This window comes from Polypterus senegalus, chromosome 17 (assembly GCF_016835505.1).
Source record: "Polypterus senegalus isolate Bchr_013 chromosome 17, ASM1683550v1, whole genome shotgun sequence".
In the NCBI taxonomy this organism is placed as follows: Eukaryota; Metazoa; Chordata; class Cladistia; order Polypteriformes; family Polypteridae; genus Polypterus; species Polypterus senegalus.
Window position 1 is genome coordinate 58288932 of NC_053170.1, and position 27943 is coordinate 58316874.

The window sequence follows — 27943 nt, forward strand, 5'->3', positions numbered from 1 at the left end:
CGGAATTAACAACAAAACAGATCAACGCGTCACATCACACATCTGCAAAACTTCATTTCCCAGAAGCCTCCGACAAGGAGGAAATGACATTTTATTCCTTGTAGTCAGGAAGAGTCTAAAGTGTTGTGCTGAGTTAACCTTGTGCTGGTATCAGGTTTTGAAATAAATATATTCATTAGGTGTAGATTACAGGTATTGAAAAAAGTGCTAGAATGTCCAGACAAGCCAGCAGAGCATCGGAGAGCAAGAAAATGGTAAGACAGAGCTAACTTGAGTGTTGTTGTATCTGTTTGTAGTCGAAGAATACTAAAAGTGTTATGTCAAAGTAAAACCTAATAATAATTCCTATCGTCTTTCATATTTTGAAAGTGAAATTATATTGATAGAAGTCATACTTTACTCCAGGCCCAAGTATCTGACCTGACAGCCCGTTAGCACTGTTGAAAGCAAAATAAGAATTGATGTGTGTGTATATTATATTTGTGTGTTATCATTTCATGAGTGTCGACCTTTCTGGATATCTGATTTGCTTAATTCTTTTTCGTTGTTTGCCTTTTCAACTTAATTTGTTTTTGCTTAAGACAAATCAACAAGATAAAGTCAATGTTAGATATTAGTTTGGGTATGCGCGTACGGACGATGGTTAATATAAGTGTGCATGAAGGTGTTGTATTTTCGGTTTCCAGCAATGAAAAGACCATACCGCTTCACTTGTGATGTACAATATTAATGATTTGTGATATACGTTATCATTGATAGCTTTATTTTGGTAGAAGCTTAGTTTTCTTGTAACGTTTTTTTGACATCTTGTAAAGCACTTTGAGCCACGTTGTTTGTATGTAAATGTGCCATATAAATAAATGTGGGCACATATAAACTCGGTAGATAATGTTTTACAAGGGTATTTGTATTTATATTCATATCATCATCACCTTAAACCACTTCATCAGCTGAGTGTCACATTTTGAGTCATTTGGTCTTCTTCTTTTTAAGAATAATGATTTTATAAGAGAGAAATTGCGTTTAACAATATTAGGTAATTGTACCAGGTCTACAATTTTTTTATACTATTTATTACCAAAAAATTGGTTTATTCCAGAAGGTGACATGACAGCTACTTCAGATATAAAGAAAAGTCTGTTACCAGCTAACTGCTTTAAAGTCAATCTTAACTTCAGTGGAAGAGCTATCTGTATTTTCAGTTGGGTTCAGATCATGCAGCCCAGTTAATTAATTTTTACTTAATTTACTAAGCATATTCCCACTTAAGCACCTACAGCACCATAAAATTGTAAATGTAGTAAACATAAACACAACATCAAATTCAAAAGAAATCAAAATAAATACTTAGAGATCATACAGTCAATATCGAGAAATAAACACAAATAAATGTTTTTTGTTTTTTTTTAATTATCTTACCTCAGTTGCATTCAGAAATAGATATTGTGCAACTAATTTCAAGTCTTCTCTTTTAATACATTTTTTTTTAAACCATCCATCCATCCATGCCATTTGTATCCTTGACGAAAACCACTTTAACAGTTGAGATGAAATGGCATGCATGGTCTTTTTAGTTTTAAATACCTTTAATGCTTCTTTACTGCCATTTACTTAGGTTGAAAAGATTAACCTCCTTCAGCCTGTTCTAATAGCTCAGTGGAATGTCTTTCTTGTCTATGAGTGATGGAAGCTCCCTGATCATGTGATGAACTAGGCATGTAATGCTGTCTGAAAGTTATATTATTTGTAATTTATTTGTTGTGGATTAGCCTGTCTGGATTCCTCAGTGAGTTTTATCTTTATGCCAGGAGTAAAGACCGGTTTCTGGCAAAAATTTGGCTCATAATCCACCCTGTATTGGATGTTGGAACCTTGTAGAAATTGTCTGGCATAGTGTGAAGTTCTTACAAAGTATAGTTACTCTTCCCAAGACTTTTCCCCTGTTTTATTACTGTGAGCAAAAAAGTTGAAGTATATGAAATGTGGCTTTATAAATACATTTATTTGGGTTAGAAGTAATCTCTTTGTTCTATAGGACAAATCCACCACTCTTCAAAAATATTGGATTATTTTAGTTCATTTAATTAAGTATTCTGGCACTGTCAAAGTTTTCTTATAACCTAGTTCAATTGTCCATTAGTATCTTAAGAAATAAAAATGTTATGTATAATGCAGTGTATCTTAAGTTCAGTCTTGGGCCACTTTGGACAGTTTTTTTTGTTCCAAGCATATTAAAAATAAGTAAATCATTTTACTTGTAATTGTTTGATTGTCTGGTCTTTTTTCCCCTATTCCACATTCAAAAATGTGTAGTTGAGTAAGGTTTAAAGCAGTGGTGGCGAACCTTTTAGAGATTTGAGTGCCCAAACTGCAACCCAAAACCCACTTATTTATCGCAAAGTGCCAACATGGCAATTTAACCTGAATGCTGAGGTTTTAGTTTAGAAAAAACAATTCATACAATAACATCTTTTATCTTAAAAGAAAAACACAATAATAAAGCTTGCAATGACAACTTTTTATTGAAAGGTAAAAGTTTGCATTTGGTGTGCTTTTGAACAATTAAATGTGATTTTTGTTGTTGTATGCATGCTGATAATTTGTCTGACCTTGGCTCATACTTTGTAAGTTTGAGAGCAACACATGTAGCACTCATCTGTTAGTATGTTTCTGGTGTCAGATATGATATAAATCAAATCTGAAAACCGCTGCTCACAAGCATAAGATGATCCAAACAAAGTAAGGAAAGCAATCCCAAGTGCTTTCATTGACTTAAAATTATTTGGTAGAGAATTCCACACTTTAAGGATTTCATTTTCACAAGTAACTGTGCTGTCCTTTGCCATTCCTTCTATCTTCTCAAGTGTTTCACGCAGGTCTTCCCCTTTAACCTTCATTCCTGTTCTCCCTCACTTTTTTTCCCTTTCCATCTGCTTTGCGCTTTTATTATATATTACGGGGACGTGGATCAGGTGTGGCGATTAGCAACTCCCGGCAACAATTACAGATGCAGATGACTCCTCACCTGTGCACTTAAGAGAGGACCACCTGCATCATGAAGCTCCCAGGAACTGCTCCGGCCGCTCTACCATGCCCCCCCTCTAAGCCGCGAGTGCGGCGATTATCTATTAAAACTGGCCTTTTCAATTTTCAGCTGTGGACCTGCTATACCACATCCCCTCCAACCTAGCTCCTCTCCAACCCCACCATGGGAATCACCTTCACCACAGACTCAACAGGCTGCCATCCGTGCTGCACCCTCATGCCGCATGTGAGCCGCCAGCCTTAACCCCAACAGGAGAGGGAGGAAGCGCTTCCATTGGGCTGCCGGGCAGAGGGACGGGTGATGTGAGAAATGGCCTCAAGCGCGCATGGAGAGGGGGAATGGAGCAGCCTGGCCCTGCGTTCCTCTGGCTTTCTAGTAACAAACTCTTTGCTGGGGCAAGGGCCAGAGTGGGCATTCGTCCCATAGGTTCGCCACCACTGGTAAAGTGATAGAAAATGTAGAAATATTTTTTATTTTTGTCATATTCCTAAACGCTTAACTATCTTTTATCGTTTTTCTAATAAGCCACCTTTTGTCAACGTATTTAGTTTGCTTTGTTGTATCCTTGCAATCACATTTAGCAATGAATGGATTAGACTTCAAGGCAAATGTTACTGAATGCTGAAAGGCTGCAACTGCTCATTTGTAAATGATGACCTAAATAGGTGGAGTACCTAATAATGACAAAAATTTTGCTAGGAGAAAAGTTTCTCTATGTAACATTATGTACTTTAAATGCTTGCAATGTTCTACTAAAATTTTTGCAAATATTGTTTTACATTTCTGCATTGATACCAAAACATAGGACAGTGTTTGATGGGTTGTTGGTGGAGTTGCCTAATTATGACAGGAGTCAAAAGAGTAAAGCTGGATGGGACAAAAACCTGAAATCAAAGGGGGACCGTGCAACTTAATTTGTGAACCCTTGCTATAAAGCATTCACATATTTGTATAGTAACTTATATCTGTCTCAGTACTCCAATCTTTTGTTTAGGCTGATTTTTTTTTTTTCTTTCTTATAGTTTAGCATATATAACTATCATGTTTTCATGAGGTAAAACTACAAAAAATCTTAAAAAGTATTATGTAAAAGTAAGAAAAAAATATTATTTTTCAGTCACATTTTCAACCACAGCATTGCATAATGCATCTTTCTGTGTTGTACTACCTAAGTACCTTTAAAACTTAAGTTCGTTCTCATTTATCTTATCATTCCAAATGACAACTGCATTTTATTTCCTAGCTTCTTGCTTTCTTAATTACAGGTGCTTCCTTTGCATTTACTTCTCATTGGATGATTGATTTGTCCTCATGTAGCTTCATTACTTCTTACTTCTGCCCACTTTTAGAAGTCCAGTACAGGTAGTCCCCAGGTTACGGACATCCAACTTACGACATACGAACAGGCCGCATCTGTGACGCATGCGCCTCAGTAACTGCTGCTCCGACATCTTCTGCCTGGGGACGCTGCAAGCGGTGGTTGGACGGAGGCTGGAGGGTGGCGATTTCGCTGCCCACGCAGTTTGTAGTGTCCCTTGGGCGGCTCCCGGTGGCAAGCAGTTTCACTGCCCACCTACCACACACGGCTGCCCCATTTGTTCTCAGTGGGCGGCTGGTAATGCTGCAAGCGGTGGCTGGATGGAGGCTGGAGTGGGGCAATTTTGCTGTTTGCGCAGTGTAGTGTCTCTCGGGTGACTCCCGGCGGCAAGCAGTTTCATTGCCTGCCCTCCACACACGGCTGCTCTGTTCGTTCTCAGTGGGCGGCTGGTAGTGCTGCAAGCGGTGACCAGGTTGTGGCTGAACGGAGGCCATTGAGGGTGAATGGGTGGCGGGGGGGTAGCATTGTAGTATACATCGGATGGCTGCCTATTGAATGGGGGCGATTCACTACTCACCTTTGGCTACACTGTGTTCGTTCTTGGTGGGCGGACGTTGCAGGCAGCATACTGTAGTGGAGGTGACTGTGAGGTGGGCTGGTGATGAACCGCCCGTTGATGCGGTCAGAAAAGGTCAGAGAAACTCCATCATTCATTGGCAGAGCACTTGGTTACAGTCGGTTAACAATAGCATTTATTAAATTTATGTACCTGTTCTGACTTATATACAAATTTAACTTAAGTACAAACCTACAGTCCTTATCTCGTACGTAACCCGGGGACTGCCTGTATATGTCTTTTGTATAACACTGATGTTTGCAGAGTTACTGTTAACTCTCACTGTTTAGGTGGTGGTATATTCTTATACATGTTAAAAGAGATCCACTTTGCAATAGTATTTTCCTGTTGTCTGCCTTAGTCAAAATGGCAGAAGATCTGTGATCTGGGTTTGCTTTTTGATTTTAGAATATGTGACTCAATTATTTTGACCTTCAAAACCAAATAAGGGCACTTTATCAATAAATCTAATGAAATTAACAAGTGTTGTTTCAAACTCTATTGGTACTTTTGAGTGTTTTGGAAATTTGAAATGCATTCCTTTTTAGAAGAGAAAGATAGAGGCCATTCCAATGAGTGAACTTAACTGAAATGCACAATATGCATTTGGGACATATTATCAACCAGATTTTTTCAGATACTAATTGTGTTTATTGCTACTACTTACATGAATCCCTCGTTTAATTTGGTTATGACTACACTTCTGAAACAATGCCAGCAGACATCAGTGTTCAGATTACCACCTAATTTGATTGGTCAGCTCTGAAGCTAAACTACTGGTGACGTTGTTTGGCTGGCAGTTGGAATCCATCTCTCTATTATAAAAAAAATTCTTGGTTTGAGGTGTGATTTTCTTGGAGACACTTTAACATCCCGCGAGACATGGCAGTGAGACAAAAGGACAGCTGCTGTACAGGCTTTTAAATGTTCGAAGTGCTGAGCGACATGCCGCTCTTGCGGCACGGCACAAACAGCAGCAGCAGCAAGCCAGTTGATCGAGCATAGAGGAGGTAAAAAAATGCGTTTGTTTTCAATTGTATCACCATTTAAAAGGGGGTTTCAGAGGAGTGACCACATCTCCTTAGTGTGCGTTCAGTCCCCCTCTTCACGACGCGAGAGGCAGAGATACAAAATGGCTGGTGCGTAGTGTGCCTCGGGTGGTATGGATGGGAAGGGGGTGGGACAGCGAGGCGAGCAGGAGACAAAGCCCCCTAGTGATCCACAAATTAATTTACAGTGACCAGTTCAGCTTTATGCATAGCCACTAAACAGCAGTCAATGTCTGCTGCCTTCTTTATAGTTTTAATTCAACACCAAATTTATCACTTCAAGCTGCCCTTTTCTCATTAGATGCTGAGACCTTGTTTGACCATATGAATGAAGCATTTCATTTAGGGGAATTAGGTATCTCACTAAGCCTTAATAAACTTATCACCAATATATTGATATTGATCAAGACACTTTGTTTCTGTACTTAAGCAGGTACATCTACAGAACTGCTCGTCTCTTAACCTTTCTTTATTGACTCAGTTACCATATAGGACTCCCTCACCCCTTTCACTTAATCTAAAGCAATACAGTATACCATCACACTTCTAAAATTAGATTTGATTACTCCATCACTGTTTACTGTCTCCCTCTAAAAATCTTATTATAAACTTTCAATATCCTGTTTCTTCTAGACAGTGCTCCTTTGAATCTTTCATCTTATTCTTGACCTGTTTAGTTCCTATGAAGTCCTGCCTTGCTTTAAAATGAATTGGTCCAAGACTGTCTGTTTTAATTTAAACAACATTAGGCAACATTAACGCCTATTCTAAAGGCAGTTACTGTATGTAGTTATCTCTCCATTAATATTTTTCATCAGTACAAGGTATTTCCATCAATCACTGCTCTGGATTGAACAGAGGATTCCATCTCCCCTTAGTGCTCCCCAATCATTTCATTTCTTGTTAGAAATGATCAAAATTAATAGTTTTGCTCATTTTTGATTCCGTTATTCTATACACCCCTGTTCCCCTCCAGTCAACTGTTGATATTTCTGTTATTTTTTTTTTTCTGGAGAATACTATTAGTCATGCAGTTTTAATTCATTGTCGACAGGGTGGATGGCTGTCTTTATTTTCTGATTTGGACTTGGAATGTTCTTCCCACTTTCTCACCATTGTGGTCTCCCATTATTCTCCCCACATATCTGTGGCCCTCTTTCCTTTTTTCCTTTCTTCCCTGAAATTGCAAATCACATCTCACTAACCTTGTTTTTTTATTTATTTTCAGTGATAGCAGAAGGTAATACCAGGCTAAAGTTTACAAATCATGGTTCACTTTACTGTTTTTGTACTTTTAAATTAGCAATAGGCTGTTTCTCTACAGAAATCCAGACATACCTGTTAAAATAAAGCGATACAGCTTATTCATAACATAAGGATAACTGAAGTTGGATCTATATAAGTACTCTGTATACAGACACGGGACAGTAAACAAAAAACACAAAAGCTTGATTTTCCTCCAATAGAGGAAAAAGCAATTTATGAACTGTTTCTTCTCTTCTTAATCTTGTATTATGAATAACCTCTATCATTTTGATTATTGAGAAAGTGACGGATGATTTGTTATAACTTCTTTAATATACAAACATGTTTCATCAACTAAAAATTACTTTGTTACTGTTTAATGACCATGGCTGGACCATGAAATAGATTACCTTTGGCATCTTTCGGTGGGTGTGTACTTAATTTCACAAGTAACCACTATTGCAAACCACATGCGCACAGAAAATATAGACTGCATTGCATATGCTTAGAAGATGGTGCACACACATTATACATACAGTGCATCCAGAAAGTATTCACAGCGCATCACTTTTTCCACATTTTGTTATGTTACAGCCTTATTCCAAAATGGATTAAATTCATTTTTTTCCTCAGAATTCTGCACGCAACACCCAATAATGACAACGTGAAAGAAGTTTACTTGAGATTTCTGCAAATTTATTAAAAATAAAAAAATTGAGAAAGCACATGTACAGAAGTATTCACATCCTTTGCCATGAAGCTGAAAATTGAGCTCAGGTGCATCCTGTTTCCCCTGATCATCCTCGAGATGTTTCTGCAGGTTAACTGGAGTCCACCTGTGGTAAATTCGGTTGATTGGACATGATTTGGAAAGGCACACACCTGTCTATATAAGGTCCCACAGTTGACAGTTCATGTCAGAGCACAAACCAAGCATGAAGTCAAAGGAATTGTCTGTAGACCTCCGAGACAGGATTGTCTCAAGGCACAAATCTGGGGAAGGTTACAGAAAAATTTCTGCTGCTTTGAAGGTCCCAATGAGCACAGTGGCCTCCATCATCCGTAAGTGGAAGAAGTTTGAAACCACCAGAACTGTTCCTAGAGCTGGCCGGCCATCTAAACTGAGCAATCTGAGGAGAAGGGCCTTAGTCAGGGAGGTGACCAAGAACCCGATGGTCACTCTGTCAGAGCTCCTGAGGTCCTCTGTGGAGAGAGGAGAACCTTCCAGAAGGACAACCATCTCTGCAGCAATCCACCAATCAGGCCTGTATGGTAGAGTGGCCAGATGGAAGCTACTCCTTAGTAAAAGGCACATGGCAGCCCACCTGGAGTTTGCCAAAAGGCACCTGAAGGAAAGATTGAACTCTTTGGTGTGAATGCCAGGCATCACGTTTGGAATAAACCAGGCACTGCTCATCACCAGGCCAATGCCATCCCTACAGTGAAGCATGGTGGTGGCGGCATCATGCTGTGGGGATGTTTTTCAGCAGCAGGAACTGGGAGACTAGTCGGGATAAAGGGAAAGATGACTGCAGCAATGTACAGAGACATCCTGGATGAAAACCTGCTCCAGAGCGCTCTTGACCTCAGACTTGGGCGACGGTTAATCTTTCAGCAGGACAATGACCCTAAGCACACAGCCAAGATATCAAAGGAGTGGCTTCAGGACAACTCTGTGAATGTCCTTGAGTGGCCCAGCCAGAGCCTAGACTTGAATCCGACTGAACATCTCTGGAGAGATCTTAAAATGGCTGTGCACTGACGCTTCCCATCCAACCTGATGGAGCTTGAGAGGTGCTGCAAAGAGGAATGGGCAAAACTGGCCAAGGATAGGTGTGCCAAGGTTGTGGCATCATATTCAAAAAGACTTGATGCTGTAATTGCTGCCAAAGGTGCATCGACAAAGTATTGAGCAAAGGCTGTGAGTACTTATGTACATGTGATTTCTCAGTTTTTTAATTTTTAATAAATTTGCAAAACCTCAAGTAAACTTTTTCACGTTGTCATTATGGGGTGTTGTGTGTAGAATTCTGAGGAAAAAAATGAATTTAATCCATTTTGGAATAAGGCTGTAACATAACAAAATGTTGGATAAAGTGATGCACTGTGAATACTTTCCGGATGCACTGTACATCTAGTTGTGCACAGAAATAACTAAACAACAATCTGTACATAAAAAAAAAAAAAAAATGGAAACTTGTTTGCCCCAAATCAGAAAGTGCAGCTTAGTGCCTTATAGAAGTCAAAATACAATGAAATTCTACAGCATTCATTTGAAGTACTACCAAGATGAATACAAAAACATTGTTTTTATTTTAAAATAGGTATCCAAGACCTAATATAAGTTTAATAAACACCACCCAAAATCTGACTTTTTACTAATTAAATTTGTAAACTCGTGAAAAAGAAAAAATAGTGAATTTTACTTTAGAAATGTGAAGAAAGTGAAACATCATGCCTTTAAATAACAAAAGGCTAGGCCTACTGTTTTTTTATCTATATTATTTTAAATACTATATTATAAATAATAAAATCTTCTGTCAAGGGTGTTTTTTTTTTTTTTTTTATATGTATAAATCTTGTTTGTTCTGCTTCAGTGTTAGAAGAAATTAGACCTTGGTTACGTTGTAACAGGAGAAAATCAGGAATGATCCCTATATGGAATTTTACTGTTTACCAGGCCAACTTATGGTAGCCCATTACTCCGCATGTCTTTGGATGTGGGAGAGCAATTGGTTGGCACAATAGCATTTATCTTTTAAAACTGCAAAGCTGAATATTATCTTACTTATTCTTGCCCGGTATGTGTCATTTTAAGTATTATTAATCTTACTATTTTTCCCCTCTCATTGCTACCTCCCTCAGGTCTACTGTCAAGAGTGCATTGAGAGTAATTTTATCTTAAGAGAGCATACAAAACAGGTTGTCCTAATTCAGCTTAATATTAATATTGGAGAAAAACTGCTTTGATTCTATAATTTATGTAGTATTATACATACTAGGGGGTCAGATCAAGTTGGGGAGCATGCACTGGGACGGCACATTGCCGCACCCACCACATGACGAAAACAGCTCAAGATCCTGGTTGACAACCCCCCAGGGAGACCTGCGTTCTAGACCCACCCTCCAGAAATCACCATCTGTCTGCCGTAGCCAGGTGTTACATGGGCATCCCCTTGGTCTGGTCCAGCTTCTGTGGTCCTCAACAATGAGGATCCTTTGAGCCAGATCACCCTTGGGGAATCGAGCCACACGCCCGTAATGCCGTAACTGATGCTCCCTTACTATGCAGCCAATGCAGCCCAGTGAGCAACCACTCATTCAACACAAAGTCAAACCAGCAGTACCCAAGGATTCTCCCAAGAGACTCAGTACCAAAGGAGTTCAGTCTTCGTTTCAGGTCACTGAATATTGTCTATGTCTTGCAACCATATAGGAAGCACCAGGACTCTAAAGACTTGGACCTTTGTTCTTTTGCATAGATATTGAGAGCACCGCACACCCCTTTCCAGTGATCTCTTGATCCCCCATTACTTTCCCAGTCCGTTTACTAACTTCATAGGAAGAGTCACCAGAGACATGAATGTCACTGCCGAGGTAAGTAAACCTCTTGGCAAGGTCGACACACTCTGAGACAGACACACTGCTGATGGCTGTGCCCAAGAGGTCATTAAAGGCCTGGATCTTGGTTTTTATCTATGACACTAGAGTTGCTGGTGCAAATTGGTGGTTATGCATCCTCCATCTTTTGACATATTCTGAATTATCCCATGATATTTCAAGCATCTTTAGTCAGGGCTGTGTGATATGACCAAAATCTTATATCCCGATATTTCATTTCATATCCCGATATCACGATATAGTACATTTTCTTTGTATTCAGTGAATAGTTTATATAATCACCACTCCTTTTTTTTTTCATTTAAATTAAAAATGAGAAGTACTCAACTTGTAATTATTTCTGTTCTTTTATTTAGAACATTTGAGCAAATGTTTGAATTAGAATGTAAATATAAAATGTTAATGTATCAAATATAAAACACTTTTCAAAAACAAATTACTAAAGGCCCAATATAAAATACTGCTATATAAAATGCCTGACATAAACAAAATGTGAACTGTAGCAGCAATAACTCTCACAACATATATTAAATATAAAAGGATCAAAGCACTAACAACTAAACTATATAAGGCCAATAAACCCTTTAAACAAAATAAATACAAGTCTAACATTAACTGTCAAAACCAAATGTAAACATTGTACTTCAAACTGTAGCAGCAATAAGGCTTACGACAAAAATATATTAAATATATAATATTAAATATAATATTTTTTAGGCTACATTCTAGTAAAATGTTAATTTGCACATCGTAGTGTGGCAAATCTCCGTTAATGAGTTACAGCTGATCGCACCGCGCGTGGGACCGGACGGCGCTAGCGTGTTGATGCCGTCCAGCCCCAAGCATGGGCGATCCGCGTAACTCGTTAACGGAGATTTGCCGTCGATATGCAGTTGTGGCGTAAACGTAATTTTAACAAGATTAACGCTGACAGCAAACGCTGAAGGGAAAATTATGCCTTAAGCAAATTGTTTTGGTAGCAATTAATCTTCCAAGCTTTTAACATGCTCGTTTAAATAGTACCTTTACAACTGTAATATCCTACGTGGCCTGCCTCTCAGTTGTAAACTCTCTGCATGCTCGCTCACGTGCTTTTTGCGGAGGTAGTAGAAGAGGTTTGTCGTGTTGGAGTCTGTGGTAGCGATCGGTTTGCAGCATAATTTGCACAGTACCGTTTTCTGGTCCGTGTCAGACTCTTCAAATCCAAACCATCTCCATACTACAGAGGTAGCCCCTCGTTTAGGAACAAGGTCCTTCTGTGTGGAGCTACCTGGTGTTGCCTCGTCTTCATCAGCTATGCTAGTGTGTCTGCATCCACGTGGTGGCCATCAAAACAATGAAAAAAATATTGCCGTAAACAGTTTATTTTGCGACACCACGAAACAAATGATAGCGTAATGTGCAGCGATAGACGTTTTCATATTGTCATCCGATATATATCGTTATATCGAACAGCCCTATCTTTAGTTGCCATTCTCTTAGTGGCTGCTGTGTACAAGTCAGGAATGTCTTGAGCATCTGAAATGCTTGATATGTCACAATTCTAATGTTTGATGGGCGGTTAATCTTTGCAACGCTGAGTTGAGTTATATAAAACATAATTTTAAGTCTAAAACAGCTTACGGTATGCATATAAGATGACATTTTGTCACTCATTTGTATAATTAAGTTATGAAATTAAGATGCGTATCTAAAGTAATGAATTCAGTCTTCAGTCAAATATTAAAGAAACTAGCTGTGGTTTTAACTGCTTTCAGTGTGATCTAGTCATCCAGTGTCTTTTGGTTTGCATGTCCCTGCATACTGCAGTGTAAAACTGGTACTTCTGTGTGTCCTGTGTATTACTTGACTAATGTCGTTTTTGCTGATATTACACAATAAAGCTGTTTTCATACTTTTTATTATACTGTTGGAACTATTTATACGTTCCTTTTTTGTCCAAGTTAGTAGCATAACAACATATCACTGTACTTAGATCACACTTTTAAATTAATAAAACTGGCAAAAAATTGCTCAGTTATTTACTGATCAGCGTGTAGGATTTTAAGAGCTAAAACCATCTGGTTCTAGTGTCATTGGCTGATAGAACAATTTACCCCAACTTTTCATGAATAATGTACAGTATATTGGCGGGAAGAACTGAACACTGTCTTAACATTACTTATAATAAATTACCTGTACTCTTATTTTTAATTGATTCCACTGCCCCATAAATGCTTTTTCGTGTCTGTGTTATCATTATTGTGAATGTGTTATGGATATGTCATGACACCTCATTTGTCTGATAATATCTTTTCCTTTTTTTCTGTATGCTTGCCTACTGCCTCTCTAACTCTAGCTTTGGTATTTGCCATTTATTTCACCCTCTGCATCTTTGCCTCTGATGGTAGGTTGACAAATCAGATTAGCAAACAAATAGAGATCGCTGTGAATGAAAATGGTTTATTAACTTTTTAATTATTAATTTGTTACACTTAGCCAGCAAACACATACATTAGTGTTGGCTTTGTTAAATGCTTTAAGCTATTATAGGTGTTTCACATTTGTTTCATGAATACCGTAAAAGAAGATAGTTGCTTTTATGTTTTTTCTTGTTCATACTTGTCATTACCTTCATTAGTGATAGCATCCTTGTTTGAAAATTGTACTTTATTTATTTTTAACATTTTAGTGTCATACCTGTCCCATAACTGGTCAACAATTCACACCAGTAAGAGTAAAGCATGGTGTTAGCATTCAGTTTAACAAACAAATTGTAATTCACTAATACAGTTGTGCTTGAAAGTTTGTGAACCCTTTAGAATTTTCAATATTTCTGCATAAATATGACCTAAAACATCATCTGATTTTCACTCAAGTCCTAAAAGTAGATAAAGAGAAACCAGTTAAACAAATGAGACAAAAATATTATACTTGGTCATTTATTTATTGAGGAAAATGATCGAATATTACATATTTGTGAGTGGCAAAAGTATGTGAACCTCTAGGATTAGCAGTTAGTTTGAAGGTGAAATTCAAGTCAGGTATTTTCAATCATTGGGATGACAATCAGGTGTAAGTGGGCACACTGTGTTATTTAATGAACGGGGGATCTATCAAAGTCTGCTCTTCACAACACATGTTTGTGGAAGTGTATCATGGCACAAACAAAGGAGATTTCTGAGGACCTCAGAAAAAGAGTTGTTGATGCTCATCAGGCTGGAAAAGGTTACAAAACCATCTCTAAAGAGTTTGGACTCCACCAATCCACAGTCAGACAGATTGTGTACAAATGGAGGAAATTCAAGACCATTGTTACCCTCCCCAGGAATGGTCGATCAACAAAGATCACTCCAAGAGCAAGGCGTGTAATAGTCGGCGAGGTCACAATGGACCCCAGGGTAACTTCTAAGCAACTGAAGGCCTCTCTCACTTTGGCTAATGTTCATGTTCATGAGTCCACCAGCAGGAGAACACTGAACAGCAATGGTGTGCATGGCAGGGTTGCAAGGAGAAAGCCACTGCTCTCCAAAAAACATTGCTGCTCATCTGCAGTTTGCTAAAGATCACGTGGACAAACCAGAAGGCTATTGGAATAATGTTTTGTGGATGGATGAGACCAAAATAGAACTTTTTGGTTTAAATGAAAGCATTATGTTTGAAGAAAGGAAAACGCTGCATTTCAGCATAAGAACCTTATCCCATCTGTAAAACATGGTGGTGGTAGTATCATGGTTTGGGCCTGTTTTGCTGCATCTGGGCCAGGATGGCTTGCCTTCATTAATGGAACAATTAATTCTGAATATCAGAATTCTAAAGGAAAATGTCAGGACATCTGTCCATGAACTGAATCTCAAGAGAAGGTGGGTCATGCAGCAAGACAACGACCCTAAGCAAAGAATTCTTCTACCAAAGAACGGTTAAAGAAGAATATAGTTAATGTTTTGGAATGGCCAATATTCAATCATTTTCCTTAATAAATAAATGACCAAGTATAATATTTTTGTCTCATTTGTTTAACTGGTTTCTCTTTATCTACTTTTAGGACTTGAGTGAAAATCTGATGATGTTTTAGGTCATATTTATGCAGAAATATAGAAAATTCTAAAGGGTTCACAAACTTTTAAGCACAACTGTATGTGGTTTATGTAATTGTATTTTTATTTCAGTACTTTCTTTTTCAAATGTAGTTGTTTTCTCTTTCTAGAATTCAGAACTTTTCACTTTAACATATGGAGCGTTGGTTACACAGTTGTGCAAAGACTATGAAAATGATGAAGAAGTCAACAAGCAGCTAGATAAAATGTACGTTGAAATTTTTTCCTATTTCTTGCTGAAAATAAGAATGAATGTTTTAACAAAAAAATGTTATCTTTAATCTTAGGGGATACAACATTGGTGTAAGATTAATTGAAGATTTTCTAGCTCGATCAAGTGTGGGAAGGTGCCATGACTTTAGAGAAACTGCAGATGTTATTGCAAAGGTAAGCCGTTTGTTCGTTCTTTCTTTCTTTCTTTCTTTCTTGCTCCAAAGTTTAAAAAAATCATCCAAGTTTAATGTTTCTTTTTTACATATTAGAAGTAAGACTCATAATGATTTTTATGGTATGTAATTTGCAGGGTTTCTCATCCAAATTTATCTTTGTGTGATACCTTAATTAGCCCCTTATGTTTGTAGTCGTTGGCTGAAGACCCATAATTGTGATTAGAATGTTTCATATTTAAAATGTGCATTTGTCTGAATATATGTTCCAATATGATTAAAATCACTGGTCCACTATTAAAATCTCTGGTCCACTAGGTTCCCATAATGCGGAACAAGACACCAGATCACAGGGTTCATCGAATAGGATGTGATCTGCTGACAAATACTTTTTGAGCATGTACTTGACTCCCCCATGCCACCCACACCTCAGTACCACACAAATACCGGACACACTTTAACTGACGCACTTCCTCATTCATTCCAGGACACTTTAATCCAGTCTCCCTCTCATTCATGTCACACATACACATGCTACTATATATAGATACTTTATTAATCCCAAGGGGAAATTCACATACAGCAGCAGCAGCATACTGATAAAGAACAATATTAAATTAAAGAGTGATAACAATCAAGGTATAACAGACAGACAATAATTTTGTATAATATTAGTTTACCTCCCCGGGTGGAATTGAAGAGTCGCATAGTGTGGGGGAGGAACGATCTCTTTAGTCTGTCAGTGGAGCAGGACAGTGACAGCAGTCTGTCACTGAAGTTGCTGCTCTGTCTGGAGATGATCCTTTTCAGTGAATTCAGTGGATTTTCAATTGTTGACAGGAGCCTGCTCAGTGCCCGTCGCTCTGCCACGGATGTCAAACTGTCCAGCTCCATGTTTACAATAGAGCCTGCCTTCCTCACCAGTTTGTCCAGGCATGAGGCATCCCTCTTCTTTATGCTCTCTCCCCAGCACACCACCGCGTAGAAGAGGGCGCTTGCCACAACCGTCTGATAGAGCATCTGCAGCATCTTATTGCAGATGTTGAAGCACGCCAGCCTTCTATGGAAGTATAGTCGTCTCTATCCTCTCTTGCACAGAGCATCAGTATTGGCAGTCCAGTCCAATTTATCATCCAGCTTCACTCCCAGGTATTTATAGGTCTGCACCCTCTGCACACTGTCACCTCTGATGATCACGGGGTCCATGATGGGCCTGGGCCTCCTAAAACCCACCACCAGCTCCTTGGTTTTGCTGGTGTTCAGGTGTAAGTGGTTTGAGTCGCACCATTTAACAAAGTTCTGATTAGTTTCCTATACTCCTCCTCCTGCCCAATCCTGATGCAGCCCACAATAGCAGTGTTGTCTGCAAACGTTTGCACGTGACAGGACTCCGAGTTGTATTGGAAGTCCGATGTATATAGGCTGAACAGAACCGGAGAAAGTACAGTCCCCTGCGTCGCCCCTGTGTTGCTGACCACAATGTCAGACCTGCAGTTTCCGAAACGCACATACTGATTCATTCTGGTATTCCATTTGAAATGAGCAAGTTTAATCATTCAGATTATTTTTTTCTCATGAAAATTCATATTGGTTGTACCCAACCATCTATTTTCTTCTGATTTTTCCAGAAAAGAACATTTAAAATGCATATAGCTATAGCTAATATAGCTGTCATGACAAATAACTTTGCAAAATGTCTTTGTCCAAATGTCTTAAGAAAAACATGCAGCAGACCAAAGCACTCGGGTATAACCGTGATTCTATCAGCACGTTAGTATAGTCCCTGCTTCCTTACTGCCTTAGCAATAATCTTATCTGTTCCCTCATGCTAGCTTTGTGTTCTGCAGAAAGATGGTGTCTGCCAATATTCCACATACAAGATGAATGCAGATACATAGCTTTTTGTTGAGCACAAGGCCTGAGCACTGTTCAGCAAATATGCATGCAATCCCAAGATTTTGACTGAGTAGTTTCATTAATGACTCTGGCATGCATATCTTACATTTTCTCGAATAGTGTTACCTTCTACAGCTCAGCTATACTTGTATTCCGCTACTAAAACAAGTATGCATTTTAAATTAGGAATATTTTCTTTCAGCACAAGGGTGAAAGACAAGGATGCCCTTTTCTCTGCTGTTAATCTTAAATGTGTTAGAAGAATATTATTAGATATCTGGATTTAAAATTAATTTGCATAAAAGTGTGTATTTTCTAAAGAATTCTCTAACATATTCGATTGGACATCCATTAATTTCATAAATTAAGCAGCTAAAATATCTGGGGATGATCGTCACAAGTAAATGTAAGTCTCTATAAAAAAAAAAAAAAATTGCAAGTCCATCTCGCCTTAGCAGAAAGAATTAATGTTCTGAAAATGAACAACCTCCCCAAGCTGTTATAGCTGTTCCTAAGTATCCCTATATATACATCAATAAGTGAAAATTCTTTTAAGAAGTAAGATTCAATCACAACCTCATTCACCTGAAATTCAAACCAGCCACACATTCAAAAGGTGGTTCTCCAAAGATCTACAGCTCTACCTTTCAGTTTTAATACTGGCTAGCATATATAAATTAAAAATGAAATCTTAGAAATTGGTAAACATTTACACTGGCCTCGCTTCAAATGGAAAACAAATCCTGTTCTAAATCTCTGTATTCCTTGCTCAGTGTGCCAGTCAGACATAACATCATCAATTTATCAACAATCCAGTTGTCTGCCATTTACTTAAAATATGGAACAAAAGCATGACATGTTTCAGAGTAGAGAAACTCTTTATCCGTTTCTCCTATACATGATAATCACCTTTTTTTTTCCTTCTCAGGCCTTGTCCTCACAGGTGGTGCAGTGGTAGTGCTGCTGCTTTGCAGTTCGGAGACTGTGGAAGATTGTGGGTTCACTTCCCGGTTCCTTCCTGTGTGGATAGCGCTTTGAGTACTGAGAAAAGTGCTATATAAATGTAATGAATTATTATTATATTATACTCAATATGAAAAACCTAGGAAATGCTACTGTTAAAGATCCTTATTTAGACAACATATTTGCATCTTATGATCAATTACCTTCCAAGTGTAACTTTCCAGCTACACACAATTTTCCTGTATACACTAATTGAAAATTTTGTTAAAAGGAATCTACCCAACTTTCTACATCTTGTAGCCATATCAATCTTAGAGGCCATACTAGTTAGTCTTGATGAAGGCTCAGACAGCAGTTCAGCAATATATGAGAATCTGCCGTGCAGTGACCTTAGAGCACAGTGGGAAAAGACATTTTAATTAGCATCTTAGGAACTCAGCAGTACATAGTACAGTACATACACAATATACTCTAGTTCTGTATACACCTTGCTTTCCATAATTGACAGTCACATTTATCTTGTTTAAAATATGTAAAATGTACCCAGAGCAATGTCCAATCTGTTAGCATTGCCATCTAGCTCCAGCATCACTAGGCCAGAGGTTTTTTTGTGAATACACTAAATTAACATCACTTTTGACAAGAAATTTTGCATACTTCTCAGATAGCCTTAGTGTCACAACGAATCCTAATCCAGTAATGGTGATATTTAGTATACAGATAGTCCCCAGGTTACGGACATCCGACTTACGAGCGGGGCCACAGCTGCAACGCATGCGCCTCTGTAACTGCCGCTCCATCATCTTCGGCCTGGGGACGCTGCAAACGGTGGCTGGACGGAGGCTGGAAGGGCCGATTTCGCTGCTCGATCAGTGCAGTGTCCCTCGGGTGGCTCCCGGCTACAAGCGGTGGTCCATAGTCACTGGGGCCACAGCTATCGCTCGTGTGCAGTACAGAGGCTTGATGGGCAGTTCGCTGCCCTCCCACTACGCCACTGCTGCTACTGCTCCTAACTGGACGCAGGCTGGGTGGAGTAGAGGGGGGCTTTTCACTGCCCGCTCACCACACACGGCTGCCCTATTCGGTCTCGGTGGGCGGCTGGTAATGCTGCAAGTGGTGACCAGGTTGTGGCTGAATGGGACGGGGGTCGATGGACGGTAGCATTGTAGTGTGCATCGGATGGCTGCCTGTTGAATGGGAGTGGTGGTGGACAATTCACTACCAGCCTTTGGCTGCACTGTGTTCGTTCTCAGTAGACAGACGGCATACTGTAGTGGAGGTGACTGTGTGGTGAACCACCCTCGCCACCCCCATTCATTTTCAATAGCAAGCCTGCTTATACTGTTACACATATAGCAGGAAGTCGTCTCTTGTCATTACATCAGACGTGTTGACGACGGATGCCTTCCTGTGACAGTGCTTTGCAGAAGAGCTCATCTTAATCTTTTGTCTTCACCCTTCAAGAATGTCTCTGAAACACAAATCTGGTTCAAGTGCTGGTGATATAGTAAAGAAAAGAAAAACCATCACCATTGAAAATAAAGTAGAAATAATAAAAAGGTCAGAGAGAGGTGAAACTCCATCATTCATTGGCAGAGCACTTGGTTACAATCGGTCAACAATAGCATTTATTAAAATAATGTACCTGTTCTGACTTATATAAAAATTCAACTTAAGTACAAACCTACAGTCCCTATCTTGAAAGTAACCCGGGAACTGCCTGTACTTGTAGATAGTATTAAAGTGCATAGGGATATATCGATTGTAATTTCCTGTAACACACTACTAACATGCAGACTTATCTTGCTGAACTGGAAGAAGTTTGAAAATGAATCACTTAATAAAAATAAAAATTGGCATAGTTATTAGTATGGATAAAAGGCTATTATTGAATTTGAGCAAAATTACTTTAGAGGATTTTGTTCTAAAAAGATAAGTAAAGGTGCTGTGCATATATAGGGAAAGTATAGTGACAAGATCTGAATTTTGAAATAACAGCTTAATTTGGAAAAAGTTGTGTTGGATACAATGTTTCCTTTAAATTTATTATGAAGGTCATTTCATAGCACTTTAAGATCTAATGTATGCACAAGATCAAGAGAACAACCCTCCTTTTGTTAGACTCTGTTCATGTCCTTTGTTGTAGTCTGTGAGCCATAGTGATGTAATTGCAGTGCTGATGAGAGGATTTCTTCATAGCAGGGCTTTTACTATATTGAGCATTTCATTAATTGTAAATTCCCAAATCGGGTCTAGTCCTTTCTGCTTTTTTGAGAGAAATTTAGGGCAGTTTTCAGAAAATGTACAGATACAACACGTTGTTAAAAATTAATAATGGAAAGAAACTAGCATGTATAGAAGATGTTAAGGAAAAAGTGGTTTTCATCATGCAGTCCACCTGTAGGGAAACTTGAAAGAGTAATGGCGACTCTGTCCATCTTTGAGAGAATTGTAACATCAGCTGAAAAATTCTGTACAGCACTAAGAGCAGTGGCTCCATTATAGGGTATTAAGTGGAATCAAGAATCTATGAACAAATGGATAATACTTTACAAAATTGAATATGCACTGTCCATTCTTTTGTTTATTTTAGTAACTAGGGGGCTCTGCCCCCAGCTCGCTTTGCTTGCCAACCCCCAGGTTTGGTTAACCGGATATAAAATTTAAAGAAGTTATTTTCATTTCATTCATTTTTTATTTCTTGATATTTGCCAGTAATAAAGCTGTAGTGAATGAGTTATTCCCAACCCTGGGGCTGCTTGTACGTGCTGCGTGTTCTGCATGTCGCACTGCGCGCCATTCATTTAACACCGCGCGATGATCATTTAAAAGCCTGTACAGGAGCTGTCCTTTAAGCCAGCTGCTGCTTGTGACGTGCTGCGTGATCTGAATGTCACGCTGTGTGCCAATCATTTAACACTAGAATTACCAAAGCTTACGAGAAAACTCGTAAATCCGGCCCACCTTAAATCCACTCGCATGTTTCCATTCAGCTCTTTTGTCTTGTAAATGTGTTGATAATCCCAAGCAGCAAGCAGTCTGCTATACCATCCCCCCCACCACCAGAGAAACTGCAAAAACTTCTCCCAACTGAAGCCTTGTTTATCAGTGAGTCAGGTACCTAAGCTAAAAAAATATGTTGTTATTCTGAACACATGAATTTCACGTGTGTTCCGTGTCAACAAAGATTTATGTAAGTGTAGGATGACAGGAAATGTTGAACATATACCTAAAAGACAAACTTTTTCGATGTTTTATTACTAACAATAAAATGTATACATGAAGTGTATAATGTGTGAAGACTGAAGTCCCCCCCAAGACTATAACTGAAGAAAAAGAAATCGGGTTAGTGTTGCTTGTAATCCTGACTTCTTTGGTAGTACAGCGGTTTGAGCTGCCGACTCCTATTCAGGAGGTCCTGGGTTTGAGTCTTAACATCTCCCAAAATTAACGTTTTGATAGTGAGCTGTTCTTATTCTTACTATTCTACAATAAAAGCATACATTTGATTTGAGTCTGTAACTAGACGGTGTAAATGTATGGTACTTGTAAAGTTTAGCATTTTTTTATTCAGCTTTATTCTCTGTGTCGCGTTCACACTCGCCCCGATCTGACACTGCTGTTTTCAAATAAAGATGCGCTATAACAGAGGTGCACTCAGATTGGAGAAAGAGAACAGAAGCCCTCCCCACAAGAAACGTCCACTCACATATAAGAACAACGTAGCTGCACCAGGCGTAAAGACGAAAGATGGCACCGTTTCAATACAGGACGAGGTCCGGCGTCATCCTGCCAATCACCTGTCCTTCAAAGAAACAGCACCACTTACAGATTGGCTGTGAGACTAAGAGAATAAGACTGAATAAAAAAAAACGCTAACTTTGACAAGCACTGTAAAATTACAGTGACTTTTATAGACACAAATCAAATGTATGTTTTTATTGTATAATATTAACAATAAGAGCAACTCTGTACTCAAAACGGTAAACTTGAGAAGCTGCCAGCATCAAACCCAGAAGCTCTTGATTGGGAGGCAGCAGTTCTTAGCATTGCAATACACAAGCTGTCGTATCAATTGCCCACCGTAACCTGCTTTCTTCTTTCCACAGTTTTCCCAGTCTCTCTCGTGCACATGATCTGACATGGTTTTCAAATAAAGATGGGGTGTAACAAAACAAGTTTGTTTGTTATGTCAAGTCTTTATATGAAAACCGCGTCTGATCCAGGGTGGGGGGCCGTGTGTGGGAGCTTAAACATAAGAGAATAAAACTGAAAAAAAAACATGCTAATGTATGGTTTTTATTGTATGATATAAATAAGAGCCTCTCACTACTCAAAATGGTAAATTTGGGAAGCAGCTGAAAATGAAACCGCAACCTCTTGATTGGAAGGCAGCAGTTCTTAGCATTACACCACACAAGCTGTCGTATCACCCGCCAACCGTAACCTGCTTTCTTTTTTCTTCGGTTATATTCTTGAATAAAAGAGCACTTGTTTTTTTTTATACTTGTACCTTTTGTGAAAGTGTTTTTTTCATATTTGTATTTAGGCTTCACACATTATACATTTCATGTCTACATTTTGTCTATTACTAAAACATGAAAAACGTTTCTGTGCTAACGTTTTTACATAGATTGTTGATGACACTGAACACACGTGAAATGTATGTATTCCAAATGACGATGTACTTTTTTTTACCCTATAAAGCTCCAGCACTTCACTTGAAGATAAACACTGAGAAACTTCTTTGCGAATTGAACTGCGGCGGCGGTGGGCGGGGGGGATGGGATAGTAGGCTGCTTGCTGTTATTGACACATTTACAGGACAAAAGACGCTGACGGAGATGTGAGAATGGATTTAAGGTGTGCCAGATTTACGAGTTTTCTCGTAGGCTGTGGTAATTCTAGTGTTAAACGCCTGTACAGCAGCTGCTGCTGCTTGTGATGTGCTGTGTGATCTGCATGTCACGCTGCGTGAAGATCATTTAAAATCCTGTACAGCAGCTGTCCTTTTGTCTCACTTCTTTGTCTCATGGGATGTTAAAGATTCTCCGAGAAATTGTAAGTAGGGCATGACATGCAAGTAGTCTCGCGGGACTTCACAGTGTCTTCCGGGAAGATCTGAGAAGACTTGCTGTGCATGTGTACCGCTCCAACATTTTTGAATTCTTTACGACATTCTACTTTGTCATCTACTCTTTGTCCTTTATTTCTGGCCCCAGGCGTGGTAAATTGTCTTTCTCACAGGATGTATAACGCTGCTCCCATTGTTGTTGGGGTTCTGAACACACAGTAAGGAGCTGCGGTCGGATTGGCTGCTGTCTTGCTGCTGGCGAGCTGCGTGTTCTGCTTGTCTGTGCTGCTCATCTATCATTTAAAAGCCTGTACAGCAGCAGTCCTTTTGCCACTTCTCATCTCTGCCGCTCGCATTGTGAAGGCAGGGAGCTGAACGCATGCTAAGGAGATGCAGTCGGATCATCTGCTGGCTTGCTGCTGCTGGCGCATGTGGATCATTTAAAAGCCTGTACAGCAGCTCTCTTTTTGTCTCACTGCCTTGTCTCACGTGACGTCGAAGTGTCTTCCAAGAAGATCATATCTTGTCTCCCTCCCAAGATTTTTTTTATAATAGAGAGATACTTTTAACCCTGTATGGTTTCTTTTTTTTCCTTCAGTTTATTTTACATTTCTTTCATCTACCAGGCAATTTTTAATTCATTTTGATGTTTAGAATTCTTAATTATGGCGTATTCGTTAGTTGTAATTGTCTAACTTGTGTTAGTTTTTTTGACACCAAAGAGGTGCCTCATTTTAATGAAATTCTTTGTCACCCACGGTGGATAATGAGTTAGTGTTTTTTTTTGTTTTTTTCTTTCATTCAGTATTTTTATGTCATTTTATAACCAATTATTTAAATAGAAAAGTGTTGAAGGCAACAATAAAACAATAAGGTTGTTCGGGACTGAGCTTAAGAAATAGAATATGAATACATACTAATTTGGATATAAAAGTAAAGGCTTTAGACTTTACAACGATATTGAGAAACTGATTACATTTCAAAATAAATGTGACCATTTGTAAAATGATTATAAAAATACAGCTCTTGTTTGTACTGTTATTTCTTAATTTTTTATTAAGGATATTGATATTTATGTAATTTTCTGTACCTTCCAGTTTGTTGTCGTTGTCTTTCAGTTAACAATATTGCTTAAACTATTAATTTACATTTAAAAATCAAATTTCTTTTCCCTTCTTTTTATATTAGGTAGCATTTAAAATGTATCTTGGTATTACCCCCAGTGTAACAAACTGGAGCCCTGCAGGAGATGAATTTTCTCTGATTCTGGAAAGTAATCCACTTGTGGACTTTGTAGAGCTGCCAGATAACCACAGTGGGCTTGTATACTCCAATTTACTTTGTGGAGTACTTCGTGGGGCCCTTGAAATGGTGAGAATTACACTTTAGTTTTCTTGATAAGGCTTTTGTGTGTGTGTGTGTGTGTGTGTGATGCTTTCTGGAAGTGAATGTGTTAGAATACATGAAGAGATGCTGTTTCTTGATATAAAGATTGCCAGTATTTATTACCTTATTGTATTGTTTTTTTCATCATGACATGTCATTTTTGATAATTACAGTATTTAGTGCACTCCACAATATAAAATTTTGATATGAAAATACTACTCAGAAAACTGTAATTATTCCTTTGTTGTAATTAAAGAAGCAATTGATTTTAGATGCATGACATTACAGTGGCATTCACTTTGCAGAAAAGTAGCCATTTATGCAAAATCTGAGATTTTATTCACCATTTGATTGCACAGATGATATATTTAATTTTTTTTGTTTAAATGTTTCTAGGTACAAATGGCAGTGGATGTGAAATTTGCCCAAGATACATTGAGAGGTGATAATGTTACAGAAATCCGAATGAAATTCATCAAGCGTATTGAAGAAAATCTCCCAGCAGGGGAGGAATAAGAATTGGATAAGATTTGAAGAGAGTGGACAGTGAGTCAGAGTTGAAGGGGGCGGCCTGCAGGCAGCTGTTCAAGGCCTCCTGACGAATCCTCCAGTTTGGTTTGGTTTGCTGTGCCATAAGTTATGGCAATTCCTTACCAAATCTACAAAATATTATTTATTTTACACTGTTCTTAGTAGAGCAAATAGTTAAATCCTAAAGCTTCAGTTTCTTTTAATGTTTTTTCTTGTGTATATATTTGCAAAATGCATTTTACAAAATACTAATTGAGGAGTTATGAAATATATACAAGCTAATGAGACTTGTATTGTAAACCAAATTATTGGTATTTTGATAACAACATGGATGTTAAGGAAGATTACAAATATAAGATAAATATTGTACTACTAGTACAATACAGCTCTTCCATTGTTTGGATTATTTCAGAACAGATGGATGGGGAGTTGTTTGTACATAATAAGAAATGATCAGCCTCCCAAATAGTGTTGAAACCATCCCTCTGCAGTGCAGATCTTGTAGGTCCTCTCTAACAGATTATACACTTTTTGTTTTTTAATAGATATTAATGTATTTCTTGCCATATAACACTATGTTTTAGTTTTTCTATGTCCTTAACGGATGTGATTTCAGCTCCGTCAAATTGAATAATTCTTTCCCAATTTGTTCACAGAAAATTCCTGTTTATTGGTATGTAATGTCTTTATGTGGTTAAATCAAATAATTTGTTAAAATTTATTTAAATTGTCTACACTTAAGAAATGCTTATGTATGTTTAATCATGTCTTACTACGAAGAGATGGCAGGATTATGCAAGCTAAAAAAAAGAAGTTATATTAAACTCCTACTGGCACATTACAAAAAGCCCTAATACCCAATACTCGTCCACCGGAATTGGTTCGATTGGGACTGATGGCTGGGTCAAGTTAGTACTGCTAGATCTCTGACATTCAGAGTGATGGAACCACTGTTGTCTTAGGGGCAGTACATATAGTTTTTTCACAAATCAAGATATTTTTATTTAAAGTAGGTAATTTAAACTTTTTTTGTTAGGTGCCTATGGGTCAGTCATTATTTCTTGGCTAGGTAATGTTAATACTTTACATTAGACTGATGTTCTCATGATCAAAAAATACATAAGGACAAGCTGTGTTCATTTTACTGAAGAAAGGTTTTTAGCTTTTAATATGCAAACACAAAAAATGGGCAGTGCGAACAAGTTCTCTCTATAAATGAATTGGAGTGTTGCTTGTGTAAAGTTTCTGAATTTATATAATTCCATCATAGGATTGGCTAAGAAAATAAAATTTAATTGTTGTTAATATTTAAAAGTACTCTTGAGACATGTTTGTTTTCAGTTTTATCACTTATACTAAAAGCCATTCATTATTATTGTAATTGGCTTTTTTAGAATTGACTGTTTACTACCTGCCTGTTTGCTTCTTCCATGGATTTTGCTTCTTTTGGCTTACTCAGGGCAAAAATAAATAAATAATAACTAGGAGAGAACATTAACAGTGGACCACAGCATTGTATTGTCATCATGGCTTATTAATCTGTTGTTATTTGATAGCACTAGGTTACTAACAGAGGTAGCTTACTTCCATTCTGTCTACATGGGCAGCTCTATGGATCACACACATTACAGTGTGTTGGCTACAGTTGTTCTCATTTTTTTATTTTTAACAATTCCAAATTTATTTTCATTGTCTAATATCATGGTTAGTTCTCATTTCTTTTCATGTAACTTTTACATGTTTTTCTGTTATTACTCAGTATTCAATACTGTATTCTCTTATGTCATTTGTTATGTATTCCATTCTTCAGCTCAATTTAATTGCTGACTGGTGCTTGTTCCACCTCTGTCGTGTAAGACAATATAGCTAGTTGGGCAGTAAACAACTGGGAAAAAGTTAAATACAATTCCATATATCAGACATTTTGTAGATGGAGTGTATCTAGTTAATTCTAACTAATTCTTAATAAAGATCTAATTCAGTGGTTTAAAACATTAATGTAATCCAGTAAGTCTTTTCTCCAAATAAATCCTGTCTTGATTAGATGTTTTAGGGAACAATTGCAAGAATTCCATCAATATAACTAGATAGTTTAACTATTTTCTTTTTTTAATCAACAACAAAGAAGAACAGTGCTGTGTGTAAAAGTAATTCTAAATTTGCATTGTACATACTAAGTTATAGCGGGCTGCATAATGGCTGGATACAACAAATGAGAAAAATCTGTAACAGTCGTAAAGGTCTGAAGACTTCGTGTAGTGGTGAAGAGAGCAACTACTTATACTTAATAATTATGATTGTTGTTAAACTTGCAGTAATTTGATATTTTACACACATCAGAGAAACGTATCTCAGCTGTTACTTTGTCACATGTGTTGATATTTTCCATAATTGCTTTCTTTACAGATATGTTAAGATATTAATGATTCCCTCTAATTTCCCAGGCCATTCACACCTGCTATTTTCTCAATTCATTTGGATATTTTTCCTGCATCTCAGTAACTCTTCATGTTTTCTTTTCTTCCTTTCTTTCCAATTTCAAGTGAGCATATGTTATATTTATTCTATGTTTCGTGGTAGGTACAGCATGTCACTGACAATGTTTGTTTGTTTTCTGTGGGCATTGAAAATCTCACTTGTTAGCTCTAGTTGATTGATCTTGGCTCATCTGTTGCAAAAGCAATATTTTCCTGTATTTTTTCATATTTCTAAATTAAAGTCCTGCAATAACAATAA

The 27943-nt window shown here is 38.0% G+C and overlaps 1 protein-coding gene across 1 annotated transcript; it reads left to right on the top strand.

Annotated features, from left to right (window-relative positions):
* The first annotated feature begins 79 nt into the window (after positions 1–79).
* Positions 80–27943, top strand: trappc3 (trafficking protein particle complex subunit 3). Its single transcript, XM_039739794.1, has 5 exons — positions 80–254; positions 15082–15179; positions 15259–15358; positions 24479–24661; positions 25073–27943. Exons 1-5 carry the CDS (start codon positions 213–215, stop codon positions 25190–25192), a joined length of 543 nt encoding a protein of 180 aa, XP_039595728.1. The 5' UTR covers positions 80–212; the 3' UTR covers positions 25193–27943.

Bases quoted from the DNA above. Each gene is read 5' to 3' on its own strand.
- trappc3 (XM_039739794.1), top strand. From the start codon at position 213: ATGTCCAGACAAGCCAGCAGAGCATCGGAGAGCAAGAAAATG. The intron at 255-15,081 runs GTAAGACAGAGC...TTCTCTTTCTAG, and splicing joins CATCGGAGAGCAAGAAAATG to AATTCAGAACTTTTCACTTT. The intron at 24,662-25,072 runs GTGAGAATTACA...AAATGTTTCTAG, and splicing joins TTCGTGGGGCCCTTGAAATG to GTACAAATGGCAGTGGATGT.